At 41.9% G+C, this 16,719-nt stretch overlaps 1 protein-coding gene and 1 long non-coding RNA gene across 2 annotated transcripts in view; one reads left to right on the top strand and one right to left on the bottom strand.

Moving 5' to 3' along the window:
* The window catches only part of LOC143929914 (membrane-spanning 4-domains subfamily A member 4D-like), a 68,217-nt gene that overhangs the window by 43,850 nt on the left and 7,648 nt on the right, over window positions 1–16,719 (top strand). Inside the window, exon 3 of the mRNA XM_077453852.1 lies at window positions 15,063–15,119. Coding sequence (XP_077309978.1) covers window positions 15,063–15,119 — 57 coding nt within the window. The remainder of the gene's footprint in view (window positions 1–15,062; window positions 15,120–16,719) is intronic.
* LOC143930372 (uncharacterized) lies at window positions 6,236–13,240 on the bottom strand. Its single transcript, XR_013262766.1, has 2 exons — window positions 12,619–13,240; window positions 6,236–7,660 (listed from the first exon to the last, which is right to left on the bottom strand). It is a non-coding gene; the product is annotated as an uncharacterized LOC143930372 (long non-coding RNA).

Here is a 16,719-nt window from a genome sequence, read left to right as displayed (position 1 = left end):
GCCCAATTTTTCTGCCCCTGTTTAACAGGGGCGTTTAAGTACAATTTTTGATGCAATGCTTTGCAGCAGGGCTAATTCCTGCAATAAAACTAGAGTGTATGGCAGAGGTTGCAGTGTGATGGCACCAGTGCCTAAGGCCCAATTTTTCTGCCCCTGTTTAACAGGGGCGTTTAAGTACAATTTTTGATGCAATGCTTTGCAGCAGGGCTAATTCCTGCAATAAAACTAGAGTGTATGGCAGAGGTTGCAGTGTGATGGCACCAGTGCCTAAGGCCCAATTTTTCTGCCCCTGTTTAACAGGGGCGTTTAAGTACAATTTTTGATGCAATGCTTTGCAGCAGGGCTAATTCCTGCAATAAAACTAGAGTGTATGGCAGAGGTTGCAGTGTGATGGCACCAGTGCCTAAGGCCCAATTTTTCTGCCCCTGTTTAACAGGGGCGTTTAAGTACAATTTTTGATGCAATGCTTTGCAGCAGGGCTAATTCCTGCAATAAAACTAGAGTGTATGGCAGAGGTTGCAGTGTGATGGCACCAGTGCCTAAGGCCCAATTTTTCTGCCCCTGTTTAACAGGGGCGTTTAAGTACAATTTTTGATGCAAGAGTGGATTAGCACCGCTGGAATCTTTTTTTTATTTTTTTTATTTTTAATAAAGGAATTTTTCAAAAGTGTGTTTGTCTTATTTAACCATTTTGACACTTTCTTTGTGAAATGGTAGGGGTACTTTTGTACCCCCTTACCATTTCAAACAGGGGGGGGGGGCGGGATCTGGGGGTCCCCTTGTTAAAGGGGGCTTCCAGATTCTGATAAGCCCCCCGCCCGCAGACCCTCACAACCAACGGCCAGGGTTGTGAGGATGAGGCCCTTGTCTTCATCAACATGGGGACAAGGTGCTTTGAGGGGTCACAGACCCCCAAAGCATCCTCCCAATGTTGAGGGTATGTGGCCTGGTACGGTTCAGGAGGGAGGGGGGGCCGCTCTCTCGTCCCCCCCTCTTTTCCTGCGGCCTGCCAGGTTGCGTGCTCGGATAAAGGGTCTGATATGGATTTTTAGGGGGACCCCCACGTCAATTTTTTTTTAATTTGATGCGGGGTTCCCCTTAATATCCATATCAGACCTGAAGGGTCTGGTTATGGATATTTAGGGGGACCCCCACGTCAATTTTTTTTAAAATTTGACACGGGGTTCCCCTTAATATCCATGTCAGACCTGAAGGGCCTGGTAATTGAATTTAGGGGAACCCCCACGCTTTTTTTTTTTTTTTTTTTTTTTATCAATGAATGAATGAATTGTCGGCTAATGCAGAGAACACTCATTGAGTGTTCTCTGTATTACGGGACCCGACAATAGCCGCAAGTGATTTTAAAAGACTTTTTTTCCTGCACAAATGACACTTTGTGCAGGGACAGTTCTAAGCAGCAGAAACATGCGCCCCTTCACCTGCATACTATAGATACCCCCCAGCTACGAAATTTAAAGGAATATTACACTTTTATTGTTTCACTTTAATCATTATTAAAATCACTGCTCCTGAAAAACGGCCGTTTTTAAAACTTTTTTTTGCATTGATCCATGTCCCCTGGGGCAGGACCCGGGTCCCCAAACACTTTTTAGGACAGTAACCTGCATATTACCCTTTAAAATTAACACTTTAGATTGTGAACATTCGAGTTCCATAGACTTTAATAGGGTTCTAAAGTTCACACGAAGTTTAGGTCTGTTCGCAGGTTCTGGTGCGAACCGAACAGGGGGGTGTTCGGCTCATCCCTACTTGGAACCCATAGGCCAAAGACGACTATTGGATTGGACTACACAGGCCACCTTTTACTCCCCATTTGCATCAATGAGCCTTGGTTTTTCTTCCTTGGACCTCTTTTGGTCGGTCATGACTACTACAGACTGGGAACATCCCTCAAGAGCTGCAGTTTTGCTCTGACCCAGTAGTCTATCCATTACAATTTGGCTCTTGTCAAAGTCACTTAAATGCTTACGCTTGTCCATTTTTACTGCTTTCAACACATCACCTTCAGGGACAACATATTCACTTGCCGCCAAAAATATCCCACCCACTTTACTGTAACGAGTTAATTAATGTTATTCACTTTACCTGTCAGTGGTCATAGTGTTATGCCTAATCAGAGTAGATGTTATGGCTTCCAGAAGAATACACATATTGTGAAAAAAAAGATATATATATATATATATATATATATATATATATATATTATATTTTATTGCAAGCCTAAAACGTTTTTTGTCCCAATGTATAAGTTTTATGGCTATATGAGTAAACCTCCATGTAACCCTAACATCAAGCACCCTTGTACCTTAGTATTAATCCTTCTAGTAACCCTCACATTAATATTCCTTTAACCCTACCCCCCACATTAAAGGGTGTACACTTGTAAAATCTCATTGGACATTTTTCATTGTAAGAATATTCATTTCTTGTCTAATCATTAGTGGGGTCAAAGCACCAGTCATTTTTGACAGCAGTGATGAGAAATTTCGAAGGAGCAGGATGACAATTTTTCTAAAGGTATATGTGTTTTTTGTTAGGTAAAGTCCATTAAGTCCAAAAAAGCAAACAACATTTTTAACTATTGTGACAGACAGCCCCTGTCAGTGGTAGATGGAGTGTATCTGCCACACAGAATGTTAAGTTTCATAAGTCTGTAGCAGGACGCTAGGGGTTAAGCACTGGCCACACTGTTCTCCACACCTGGGGTATAATTGGTCTTCCCTGGGTTAATAAGGGTTGGTGCAGAGAAAGGAGACAAGCAAGCGAGCTGTGAGGGAACATGCAGGACTGGAGTAGACCCTGTGTGGTCTATTTAGTAGCCGTGAGGTTTATATTTGTGTTGATAAACGTTTGCTTTAAGACTATGATTTCTACCCCTTGCGGGAATCCTTTTCATTTTGCTGTATATGCTGACCAAATAACCATGGACAGGAAGCCTTTAGCCTTATGCATGGCTGGATTATCTCTCTGCGGACTTGAAGCTGACCTTCCAAACTATTTTCTAATGATTTTTGAATGTACTGAGCATTTTCATATAGATTTTCCTTAGAATGTCAGCATGCTCGGATAAGGGTCTGGTATGGATTTTGGGGGGGCCCAAACGGTCTGGTATGGACTGAGGGGAAATCCACTTTTTTTTTCCTGAATTTTCTAATGCTAGCATTCTTTTGTTTACATTTCATCTCTCAGCAGAGAAGCCTGCTGACAACTGACGAGTCATTGGTTGTTAAGGACATGGTCGCCGGCTTCCCGGCCCTTTGACTAATCCATATTCAAATTGTTTCAAAAACTTGTAGTTTCTTAGAAAACAAATAAAATTTTTTTTTTTTAACTATTTCATTCAGAGACTCGGATACATCCATATCTCTGAATAGCCAAAAATGTGTCTGAATTTACATTCAGACCAAAACTAATTGCACATGTCTACTCAATAAGCACCAGCTGCCAAAGCTGGCGGTGCTGATCAGTGTGTTCTAGCAACAGGGAGGTCCCCCGGCCATCAGAATACAATAGCTCAGCAGGAGGATTCCTCCATCCATCTCAAATTTGTGGATGGGGAAATCTAGTCAGTTTTTTTCCATTCAACCTACTGGTTGAGCAAGAAAAAAAAACAACTGATTTATAGGCTGCTTAAACCTCCACCAAAGTGAATATACAATATGTAGCATGCTTTAAAAAAAATGTTTTTGCCTGTAATAAACTAATTAAACAAAAACATTTTTTATACTAACCCTTCCTTGAATTCTTCCACTGTAATAACAACACTAGCTTTGTAACCACTTGCTCCTGGTTGCTTTACCCTTTAGAGTAACCTTCAAAACACTGGAAAGTCCTGTTTTTCTTTTTTTAGCCTCGACAACAAAACCTCTCATAAAATTCCATACTAGAATACCAACAAAATGATGACTCCATCATAGGAGTTTATTTTATTGATGCTACCACCACCATCCGAAACACCTATGTGACCCACATCTCTGTTTTCTTTGCTTTTGTACAGCATTTATCTGCTTGCATATACCTTAAACTATAATTTTCAGTGCCTATGTTTTTTGTTCATTCATGTTTATGTCTTTTTTTCCATAAAGTTTTTATTAGAGTTTCATGATATACAGAAAAAAAAAATCACAAAGCGAAAGTAATATACTGTATACAGTGAGTAAAGCTGGACATTGATAGAATTTTAAACAAAAATTATTAAGGAAAGTCTTAGGAAAATTTATACAAAAGAACATTCAAAAGTCTTTCAAAGTATTTTATTTTGAAATTAATGGACTTTATCCAAATTAACACCAGATAGTAGAGCTGCACGATTCTGGGAAAAATGAGAATCAAAATTGTATTTGCTTATAGAATAAAGATCACGATTCTCAAAAACTTTTTTATTTTAAAGATTTACAACCTCTGAACAAACAAGATGGCAATAACATAAGCCATAATACTCTTCACTTCAGTCAAATTGAAAGAAATGTAATGAAGAACAATGTAATGTGAAATAAAGAAATTACCATTACATTCAAAAAAACATTCAGGTATTATGTCAGAGAACCCGATTTAAAGATTCTTAGCTAGAAATACGAGCCTATCAACATTTTGTGGCTTCAGTGCAGAACAGCGACAAGAGACAATGTTGACCCCTGTGCTAAAAAACCCTTTCAGAGGGGGAACTGGTTGCAGGAATGCAAAGGTATTTTCTGGCCAATGCAGGATACTGCTCATCTTCACTGTCATTGCTGCCTAAGAACAGGTAAGTCTTTAGCTCCGAGTCCAAGGTGATGGATTGTTGTTGCTGTGTGTGTGAGGCTGGGTCTGGTGGTGGCCCTTCATTTCTTTGTGCTGCTTTAAAAAATCTACCCATGGGCTTTCAAGTCTTCTTTGCAGGACTGCTATTGGTAGTAGCTGTTGTAGGGAGACTTTCCTTAACTGCTAGCTTTGACATTTCATTTTTAAGTCTGCTCCAGACAGCAGTTTGGTTATCCTCATTGACGTAAGTCATCTTAAACCTGGGGTAAATTTTTCCTCCGGATACCCCATGATCTTTGATTTCATGGTCCGAATAAGATCAGAGTCCTCTTCCTTAACAGCCAAAACAGAAAAGACTGCAATAGGTGGAGAGCAGGTTTCACAGAAGAGATGCTGACATACTGGTCACCTGAAAGAGCATCTATGAAGTCTGCCAGTGGGGTGAGAATCTTGTCCACAGCCTCCAGGACCTCTAGGTCTTGCTATGTTGGCAAGAGGTGTCTAGCCTTGTGGTCAGAAGAGAGGACATGGGTGATGGCAGCTTGCTGCTCAAGTATCCTTCTTACCATAGCCTGCCTAGATCCCCACCTTGTTGGACACTCTGTCTTGAGCTTGTGGTCTGGTAAACAGAGTTATTTTTGTGCCGCAGAAAGCTCCCTCTTCCTCCTCCAACTGTAGCTGAAACACCCGACACGCTTTTTGCACAAACCCATAGCACACTCAATTCGTGGGTCCTTCATTGCATTCTCTATTGCAAGATGAAGCCTATGGCCAAAACACTGCAGTCATGTCCAGTGATTTATGGATATGGCCTTTACTATGTTGTTTCCATTGTCTGTAGTTATGCAAACAATTTCCAGTTTATGAGAGCATCCTTTTAATCCCTGCTCCAAAGGTTCACCAGTGTGGTCCTCAAGGAAAAACACAGTTTGTAGGCACTGACATTTCATCTCAAATTTATCAGTAATGGAATGAATTGTTAAGCTCATGTATGGTTCCATTGCTCTGCTGGACCATAAATCTGAAGTTGCTGCAAAATTAAGTACACTGCGCAATTCTTTTTCAACAGTTTCATAACATTTGTTGTACAGAGCAAGTATTCCAACGTGTGAAAAATAATAACGAGAGGGCACGCAATAGCGCTTATCAAGGGTATGAATGAGTTTTTTAAATCCGTCTTTTTCAACAGTGGTCATGGGAGCCGTATCTTTAGCCAGATGAAATGTGATTGCGTCTGTTATTTCTTTGTACCTGGGAGAGGTTGTTGCTTTAATTGATGATTGTGATTGATCGCCGTTTTTTTTTTTTTTTCTGTATCGCATCATACAGTTGTATGTGGTTATGTTTTAGGTGATTAAACAGATTAGTGTGCTTAGCCTTTGTTAGGTAGCCCGACTTTTCCTTGTGGCCTAGGCTCTTGGAGATGGCTCAGTGGAAGTCCTCGCCGGCGAGATAACCAATGACTCATACACAATTGTGATGCTGAAATGGTTACAATCTTTAATTCTGGTTTTGCCGTTTTTATACTATTTTTACAAGACTCTGCCCCAATTTTTGGGGACCAATCAAAATTATACACATTAGCTCACATTATTCATTAGCTCATTATTCTGTAATGTCTTGTGACCTTAACCTTAACCTCTGTATTTCAAAGCTTATCCCAGTTCAATATTTCCTTACTTTTTGTCACCGTCTGCTGATCAGCCACAACTTCCTAAAAACCAAATCTAGCCTCAGTAACAGTGTACAGAGAGGAAAACCACAAACAGATGCTTTAAGATGAAGACATTTTAACAGAAATAGATCATGAGATAATTCAGTATTAAGCAATACTATCATGAGATAACTTCTTGAATTGTATTAAGAAAAGTTTCTTTAAAATCACTTAAGCAGACAAGCATAAAAGCAATAATCAGAATCAACAATCAATAATGCAATGTATTATGGAATCTCCTTACAATCCTCCCTTTGACCATTCGATATTATCGAAATGGTCATTCTCTACCTTTCTGTTTTTAGGCCTCATGAATTCATATCCTCCGGCCTCATGTTCCTGACTCTCGTACCATACAGTGGGATCTCTGGGAATGGGAGTCAGCTTCATGGTTTCAGAACGTGCTTCGCTACCCTTCCTGCAGAGGCATTTGAGTAACATGAAGCATGCATACAAGAACAATAGGGGGTGTTCCATTCAGGAAAGGAGTGATGTTTAAGGGAATGGCCATTAATGGGATTCTGGCTGTACTAGGGTGGAGTTTGCTGCATATCCAACATTTCTTAAAACCAGACTTTTGTGCATAACTGTACTTAAACTTTAACAACAACATTCTGTCGGTGAAACCTGAAGGGGGTTCAGTGGGGTGTATACTTCTTTTATATTTTAAACTAGGTGGTGCATTGGCTGTCTGCGCTTTCCCACATATGCCTTCTAGTAGCCCTGAATCTTCTGGATGGTACACACAATTTGCTATCAACCAAACAGGTATGAATACTATCAGAATCAGACATGTCCAGAAGCATAATGTTTTTCCTGACACAAAAGTGGAAATCATTTTTGTCAGGTACTGTGTACAAAGTTCTGCTACTCGTTTCTTCCTGTGGGTGAGGGATTTGTCTCGTCGTTCAGAGAGATTTGCTTTATGCCTTCTTGAACGTCCTTCAAGTCTGGTTGCTGTTCCTGGTCAGAGGAGTCCTGGGGTGCTGGAGGCGGGTCTGGGGTCTGGGGTTGCTGTGGACACTTCTTTAGCCGGCTGGCGTGGATCCAGGTGTTTCCTAGATCGGTCAGTACAGCAGTTCTTCTCTATCTTCCAAGGTCCAGAGTAGATTGGTCCGATCCTCTTTTTGTGGGCCAGTTGCTTGACTAGCACTTGATCTCCTGGGATGAAGGGGTGTGTCGGCTCTGTGGAAAGAGGAGAAAAGGTGACAGAGACATGTTCGTTCATTTCCTGTAGCATACTTACCAGATTTTTCACGTACATTTCCTGTTGGGAATAGATGTTAATGTCAGTGTTTTGATCTAAGTTGTTTGTACAGAAAGACTTTGTGTATATGTTTGTTAGGGCGGTGGTACCTATATGTCCTGGACCATGGAGATAGGAAAGTATGAGAACACTGCTTGCTTCTGGTATGCCCAATATCTTCCCCTCTTTTGACCAAAGACCTTCTTGGTCCTTGGTCAAGCCATCCTTGACCCAAAAAGAAACATCCTCCCCTGTAGCTAATCCCTGTATTTGTGCCACAATGGTTTTAAAATTGGGTGATGTAAAATGTTCTTTGAAGAACATTGTTGTGGGGGCTGGCTGACCAATGTATTGGGCAGCGGCCTTTTTTGCTTCCCTGTCTGCCAGCGCGTTTCCTTTGGAAATTCTGCTGTTATTTGATGAATGTGCCTTTACCTTGATGACCGCTATCCGCTTTGGGAGAAGAATCGCCTGCAAGAGTGCTTTAATTTGCGTAGAGTTAGCAATTGGCTTGTTGTCAGCAGTTCTAAATCCTCTATTTGCCCATATTACGCCATAGTCATGCGTGACCCCAAAAGCGTACCTACTATCTGTGTAGATGTTTACCTCCTGATCTGAGAAAAGTATGCAAGCTCTTGTGAGCGCCTCCAATTCTGCTACCTGTGCCGAGGAAGGTGGTAAAGCTTTTGCTTCCAACACCACATCAGGGAGTTGGACAATGGCGTACCCTGTCAGGAATGTTGCATCAGAGGGGCGGGAGCAGCTGCCATCTATGAAAACGTCCTGTACTCCTGGTAGGGGAATGTCAGTGAGATCTGGGCGAGGGCTGGTTATTGCTGCAACCTGTTCAACACAATTGTGTTTCTGATCAGGGTCTCGTGGCAGCCTGAGCAAAGAATGCAAAAGGCGGACAGTGGGATTACTTGGTGGTGCGTGTTTGAGAGTGAGGTTATCAGTATTCAGAAGTGTGATCTCATACCCACTAAGCCTTTGTGTTGTCATATGCTGCGTGTTCATGTTTTGCAGGAGGTGAGTCACTGAATGAGTAGTGTAGAGAGTCAGCTCATGGCCTAATACTGATTTGTTAGCTTCTTGAACTGCCATTGCACAAGCAGCAAGGTTTTGTAAACAAGATGGCATCCCTTGTACTTGGGTAGGCAACTTTTTTGAGAGATAGGAGACTGGTCGGTACCCGGTTCCATGTTGCTGTGTTAAAACTGCAGCAAAGGAATTTCCCGACACCACACAGTATAATTGAAAAGGTTTGCCATATTCTACCAATCCCAGGGCGGGGGCCTGAGTCAGACTTTTTAACAAGGCCTGAAAAGCATGGAGCCTTTCTGTTGTCCAATCTATTGTCTTTGGGGCGGTGGATAAGGTAGCCTCCCTCAGAATGCCATCATAATATGAACAATCTGGGATCCATTGGCGGCAATATACGATTGCGCCCAAGAATGACAGCAAGGTTGCTTTGTCTCTCGGAGGACTGAGAGCCTGCAGGGCTGCGGCACGTTTGGGGGATACTAGCCTGGTTCCCTCCTTCAAAATGCATCCCAGGTATTCTACCTGACTTTGACACCATTGTATCTTCTTCCGCGATGCTAGGTGGCCAGACCTGGCCAGGTGATGTAACAGAGATGTGGAATCGACCGCACAATCTTCAGCAGATCGACTGCACAGGAGCAAGTCGTCCACATACTGTATTAGTACCGACCCGCGCTCAGCAGTCCATGACTTAACTGTCTCATTAAGGACCATGGAGAAGGCTGCCGGACTGTCCACATACCCCTGCGGTAATCTTGACCAGGTCAACTGCTGAGCCTTTTTTCCCCATTGCCATGAGAACGAGAACATGGGCAATACCCCTTCATCGATCGGGATGCTAAAAAATGCATTTGCCAGATCCACTACTGTGTAGCAAAGGGAATCAGCAGGTATTTTCAAAAAGATGAAAGAAATATCTGCTACCAACGGTGGCAGAGGTATAACCTGCTTGTTGACGGCCCTTAGGTCCTGTACAAGCCTCCACTCCCCATTCGCCTTTTTCACAGGGTAGATTGGTGTATTCCAGGGGCTTATAATGTGTTTCAGAATCCCTTTTGCTATGTAATCATCAATTAATGGTGTGATGCCTTCAATTTTTTCGAGTGGCAGGGGGTATTGCTTGTGATATTGTACTTTGGCGTCTGGACGCATTTGTGGTGTGTAAGGTGTACAGTTAATAAAACCCACACTCCCTTTGTTTTCTGCCCATATGGCATGTGTTTCTAGAGTGGGTGGTAATGATGCAAAGAGTCCCCTGTAAGTGTGTCTCTTTGGAGCATGTAAATCGCAAAATGGTGAGCTGGCAGTGAGGGAGCCCCCTCTGTCAAATTTAATGGTGATATTCAGTTTTGAGAGTAGGTCCCTCCCCATTAAAGATACTGGACAATCCACAAGGACAGCGAAACTCTGGGTACATAGTTCCTGCCCTTCTGGAGTAGCCACGGGCAATGGTGGAGTGATGGGGTGGGTAATTGATGTCCCATTTATACCAATAGAGTTTCCCTCAGTACAGTGCGGTGTGTCATATATGGCATCATTCAAACTACTGAATGTAGCCCCTGAATCTAATAATAGACATATCAGGTGTTTGTCTACCCGCAATAGTACCTGCGGAAGACTTTTCCACGATGGATTATAACACACAAGGCTGAGGGACGGGACATTCTCTTGGCATCTCTATTGTGGGGTCCGCCGAGCGGATGGCCACTGCATCGGGATGCGTGGGGGTGGTCTATGAGGCTGAGGCTGGTATTGGGGTTGTGGTGGGTGAGGATACCTGATATCCTGAAGGCGTTGTGGGGTGGTGTTTAGATTCCTACCTCTTCCTCTCTGAGCGTTTGTTCCAATTCTGTAGGGACATTGGGACTTCCAGTGTCCCAGTTCCCCACAGTTAAAGCATCCCTGGTCTGGTGGGTAAGCCTGATCTGGGGGATAAGATTGCATTGGTGGATAAGGTTGCATTGTCATTATGTGGGTGGGCGGAGTCTGGGTTGGTGTCAGGGAGGGAAAAATGCCACCCTTCTGCTCAAATACCCCTGATGTTTCTCGTGATCTAGTATCCTTTCGTATGCCTCTAAATCTTCCCTTTTCCTCTGTATCCTTTCTTCCTTTTCCTGCTGTCTCTTATTAAATTCTTTCTGTTTCTCCTCCCATTCCTTTTCCCTGGGGCTCAACTTCCCGACTCCTTCCTCTTCCCCCTCTTTCAGGGTCTTTCCATCCCTTTCTCCCTTTGTTATCGCAGAATATTCTCTCATCTCACCTTCCCTTTTATCCAGCTCTCTTTTGTACTCTTCTAGCTCTTCCTCCCTTCTAGACATTTTCTGCTCTATTTCCTCCTTTCTTTCTCTAAGCTCTTTTAACTTCTCTTCTAATTCCCTTTCCATTTTTCTAATCCTCTCTTCTTCCCTACTTTCTATACCTTCTGTCCGGACTTCCTCTTTCCTGCTTCTACTTTCGTTTTCCCATCGTGTAACTTGTGCCTGATCAGCTGCCCCATACACTATGGTGGCCAACACTGCTGAGTCTAAAGATGGATACAGCTGAAGACATGGACCCAATGTTCCATCTTCCTGTTTAACCATCACATAAGGGGGGGGGGTGGTGGTGCCTCAGGTTGCTGAGATAGGGCGGGTGAGTTTACAGGCTTTACTGTGGGGACTTTAGTTACATACTTTGTTTTGTACTTAGCTAAGCATTTATTCCATGTTTTGTAACAATCTTTCATGTACTGGGTGTCTTCCCATTTCCCAGGTGGATAAGAGTGCTTGTGCACCTGACACACCTTGCCCACCTCTTTCCATTCATCCTCTGAACAGGGACCTAGTGGTCCTGGGTCATGTATTCCCAGCTGTTGGCACCGTTCTCTGACCTGTGTCCAAAAAGGTTCTACCTGTGGCCCTGGTAGTGTGTTTTTAACATACTCATAGGGGGATGGGTTGGCCATGGTCTGGGTTGCTGCAGAATTCCCCATCCAATAACCTTGGTAGGGTGTGTCTAGTACAGGGACACAGATGAAAGCAACCTGTTTGGGCTATAATTTGTTCCCTGACTTGTGAATATGTCCCCTCGTCTGTTATTGCTGTGGGGCTGATATAGCTATGAAGGTTAACCCTCAGTACTCGGTATAGGAAACCCCTCCTCGTGGTAGGATATACTCCCCTTGCACCAAGTCGGTATGAGAACCCAGTTGGTCTAGTAGTTAGCAGGATCCACGTCCTGTCAACACTAAGGAACAGTAAACCAAAGGTGCAACGTGGGCAGGCGGGCGCTATTTCACTACAATCGGGTTCCTGATTTATGTTGTTCATTTAGTGCATATATGTGTAATGCCTTAATAAAAACCCTTCGAATCAATACAATACTTTACATTCAGTTATCGTACATATATATACCATACACTTATCTCTAATTCTCTATACACCCTAAATACTTACGGTGGTACCTAAAAGAAAAACAAGCAAAATCATATATATATATACAATGGCCAAACAAATTTACATTATATCAACATGTTATTATAAGTGCACTATATTTCCCCCAAAAAGATTGGGCGTCCACTCAGCCACTCCTTATACTGCGGGCGTATCCTATACTTCCCGAGTTTAAAACACACTTATTATATATACCTCTACCTCTACCTAACATACTCAATACAATACAGTCAGACCAGCCTAGTCAGACTACTCAAAAAACCCAAAATACCTGCGAGCCCCTCTAACCTTCCAAGGGGCCAGCCTAGCCCGTTGCGAAGGCACAGTTATGTAAGTGGGTGGATATACAAGGTTATTTGAACAAGGTAAGCACCAACACCAGTTACCAAAAAATAGGTAAAAAGGAGCAGAATGTGCCTTACCTGTTCAAACAAACGCAAGACCCCACTTTCCTGGTACCAAAACTGTTAGGTAGCCCGACTTTTCCTTGTGGCCTAGGCTCTTGGAGATGGCTCAGTGGAAGTCCTCGCCGGCGAGATAACCAATGACTCATACACAATTGTGATGCTGAAATGGTTACAATCTTTAATTCTGGTTTTGCCGTTTTTATACTATTTTTACAAGACTCTGCCCCAATTTTTGGGGACCAATCAAAATTATACACATTAGCTCACATTATTCATTAGCTCATTATTCTGTAATGTCTTGTGACCTTAACCTTAACCTCTGTATTTCAAAGCTTATCCCAGTTCAATATTTCCTTACTTTTTGTCACCGTCTGCTGATCAGCCACAACTTCCTAAAAACCAAATCTAGCCTCAGTAACAGTGTACAGAGAGGAAAACCACAAACAGATGCTTTAAGATGAAGACATTTTAACAGAAATAGATCATGAGATAATTCAGTATTAAGCAATACTATCATGAGATAACTTCTTGAATTGTATTAAGAAAAGTTTCTTTAAAATCACTTAAGCAGACAAGCATAAAAGCAATAATCAGAATCAACAATCAATAATGCAATGTATTATGGAATCTCCTTACAGCCTTTGGTGCCGAATGGCTAAACATTGCTTTCAGAATATGGTTTTCTGAGTATCATCATCTGGTTTGAAACCGAAATAAGCCCACACTTCGGAATAAGATCCTTTTTTCGATACAAACACAAGGTCCGTGTTTTTATAAGACTGACTTGTGCATTGCTCTGCCTCTGTGGCCTCTGCCTCACTCATTATTCTACTCTTCTAGCTCTCTCTCTTAGTATTCACCTGGGTGCGGTGGACACATATACCTAAAAAAGAAAACAAAACGAGAGTGTACACTGTTATCGGCCTTCATGTAAAACACTTGCACCTAATGTACTGTCACTAAAAGGCAATAAAACAAACGGTGTGTTTTTATAAGTCACCCAATAAACCTGCCGGTGTGATTTTTTTTTTTTTTTTTTTTTTTTGTGCAAAGACAACATTTTCATGAATAAAAAAACAAAACAGTAAAGTTAGCCCATTTTTTTTGAATGATGTTACGTGATTGCTGAGTAAATAGATACCTCAAATGTCACACTTTAATATTGCGACGCTTGTGTTATGGCACCAAACTTAGGTACTTCAAAATCTCCATAGGCGACGCTGTCACGGGTTACATTTTTTGTTTACAGGTTACCTGTTTAGAGTTTCAGAGGATTTCTAGTGCTAGAATTATTGTTCTCGCGCTAACGTTTGCGGTGATACCTCACAATATGTGGTTTGGACGTCGTTTACACAGCGAGACTTACGTATGCGTTCACTTGGGGGGGTACTTTAATTTTTTTCTTTTTATTGTTTTATTTTTTAATTAATTTAACAATTTTTTAGGAGGGACATTGAGAGAGAGAGAGTGATTGAGAGCGATTGATTTGAGAGCGATTGATTGAGAGCGATTGATTGAGAGCGATTGATTGAGAGCAATTGATTGAGAGCAATTGATTGAGAGCGATTGATTGAGAGCAATTGATTGAGAGCAATTGATTGAGAGCAATTGATTGAGAGCAATTGATTAAGAGTGGTTGATTGAGAGTGAGAGAGATTAATTCAGAGAGAGAGATTAATTCAGAGATTGATTGGAGAGAGAGATTGATTGAGAGTCTCAAGCAATCAATCTCTCAATTAATCTCTCTCTCTCAATCACTCTCTCTCAATCAATCACTCTTTGAGAGTGACTGATTGAGAGAGAGAGAGAGAGATTAATTCAGAGAGATTGATTGATTGAGAGAGTAAGCATTTGATGATTCTAAAAATAAAAGTAAAGCTGCTCACATTTTCTCAGTGCTGAAGCATGCAGCTGCAGTCACGCTTGTCCCCGGGACTTCTGTGAAGAAGATTACTTACCTGACCAATCACATTCTTCTTTGCTGAGTAATGTCAGCACACTGGCTCCGACGGCTTCCCCTCCATTCTGAAACAAGGAAACATGCCGGGGACAACATCGATCAGTGAGCAGCGGCGCGGCGCGCGCTTTTCAGCTCACAACAGCTTGACTGTCAGAATCGCACAAATCCGGAGTTGTGATCCCTGCTGGCGGAGAATCGTGATAATGATTCTCCGTGATTAATTGTGCAGCTCTACCAGATAGAAATTAATTTGTTCGAGAAATGTTTTCCATCCTGCTCCTTCAAATTTTTATTTTTCTGTGGTCCAAAATGAAGGTCAATTTGATTCCTCTTAGAAATGATTAGAAAAATGAACAGACTTTCTTAGAACATTATTTTCCTAAGAATTTTCATTTGAAAGTTTATCCATGTATGGCCAGCTTTAGAGAAAAGGAGATATATATTAAACCCCATATAGTATGTACAAAACGAACCTCAGAAATTGTGTTTTATCTCATAGTACATCATGACTGGAGTTGTGACTATTGGAAGTAAGAAAAAAGTTCGTATTCACCTGGTGAGTATTATAATATGTGTGGGATACATTTTAAAAATCCCAGTTGAATTGTATTATTATGATAAAGCACTGGAGCCAAAGACAAATAAAAAAAGGAAACTTTATTATTTATTTTAAACTTATTTTCTCAGAATTATAGCATAGTTATAATATAATTCTCAGATAAAAAAGGCCTTGAGAATGTTCATAGCAAATTCTGTAAAAATGTACTTTAATTAGATGAAATGGGTAAACTGAGATTTCCATTAGTGTAAGTGTTACATTGGTGGGCCAAGGTGGACATTAGGGTTAAAAGGATGATTAATGTTGAGTTACAGGAGGTTTAGCATTTGGGTTATTGGGAGGGTTAATGTTAGGGTTTACAGGGCGTTAGTGTTATGCCGCGTACACACGACCCGACTTTCCGGCAGACTAGGTCCGACGGACTTTCAGCAGAGTTCCAACGAACTTTCCGAATGAACGGACTTGGCCACACACGAACGGACTAAGTCCGTTCGAAAGTCCATTCGTTTTGATGGTGATGATGTAAGACGGGACTAAAAAAGGAAGTTCAATAGCCAGTAGCCAATAGCTTCCCTTGTATCGTATTTGGTCCATCGGACCAGCATACAGACGAACGGTTTTCCAGATAGGAATTTAACCTGTCGGACAGATTTGAAACATGTTCTATTTCTAGGTCTGTCTGATTTTTTTAATGAAAAACGATCCAATTAGCCCACACAGCATCAGATTGTCTGGACTGATTCCGTTGGACCTAGTCTGCTGGAAAGTCCGGTCGTGTGTATGCGGCATTAGGGTTGTCAGGGGGGTTATTGATAGGGTTACAGGGGATTTACTGTTAGGGTTCTTGGGAAGGTTAATGTTAGGATCATGGGGGGTTTAGTGTTAAGGTTATCAGGAGGGTTAGGGCTATTAGGAGGGTTAATGCTAGGGTTACAGGGGATTTAGTGTTAGTTATCAAGTTGGGGAGGGTTAATGTTACAGTTATTGGGGTTTAGTGTTTGGATTATTGGGGGAGTTAGTGTTAGGGTTATCAGAAGGGTTAATATTAAGGTTACAGAGGTTTAGTGCTAGTTATAAGGGGGGGGGGGGTTGTGAGGGTTAAAAGGATGCTTAGCGTTTTGTGGGAATTAATGTCAAGGTTAACCACTTAAGCCCCCGGACCAATTTGCAGCCAAAGTTATAGCGTTTACAAAATAAGGGATAGTTTTATAGCATTTTTATTAATATTTTTTTTTTACTAGTAATGGTGGCGATCAGTGATTTTTATTGTGACTGCGACACATCGGATATTTTTGACACATTTTTGGGACCATTGTCATTTATACAGCAATCAATGTTATTTAAATGCATTGATTCCTGTGTAAATGACACTGGCAGTGAAGGAGTTAACCACTAGGGGGCAGTGTAGTGTTATATATGACGTTATGTGTTTTTTTATTGTAGGGGGCGTGGCCTGGCATGTGACATCACTGATCGTCCTCCCCTATAAAAGAGAAGAGACGATCGGTGACAGCCACAAAGGGAAGCACAGGGAGAGGTTTGTTTACACGGACCTCTCCTGGTTCTTCAGCTCTGTGACCCCATCGCGGGACACCAG

Source organism: Lithobates pipiens, unplaced genomic scaffold (genome assembly GCF_037356315.1).
Source record: "Lithobates pipiens isolate NorthernLeopardFrog02 unplaced genomic scaffold, aLitPip1_a1.2 Scaffold_25, whole genome shotgun sequence".
Classification (NCBI taxonomy): domain Eukaryota; kingdom Metazoa; phylum Chordata; class Amphibia; order Anura; family Ranidae; genus Lithobates; species Lithobates pipiens.
The sequence above is the reverse complement of the archived record's forward strand: the minus strand, read 5'-3'. Positions and strand labels throughout refer to the sequence as shown.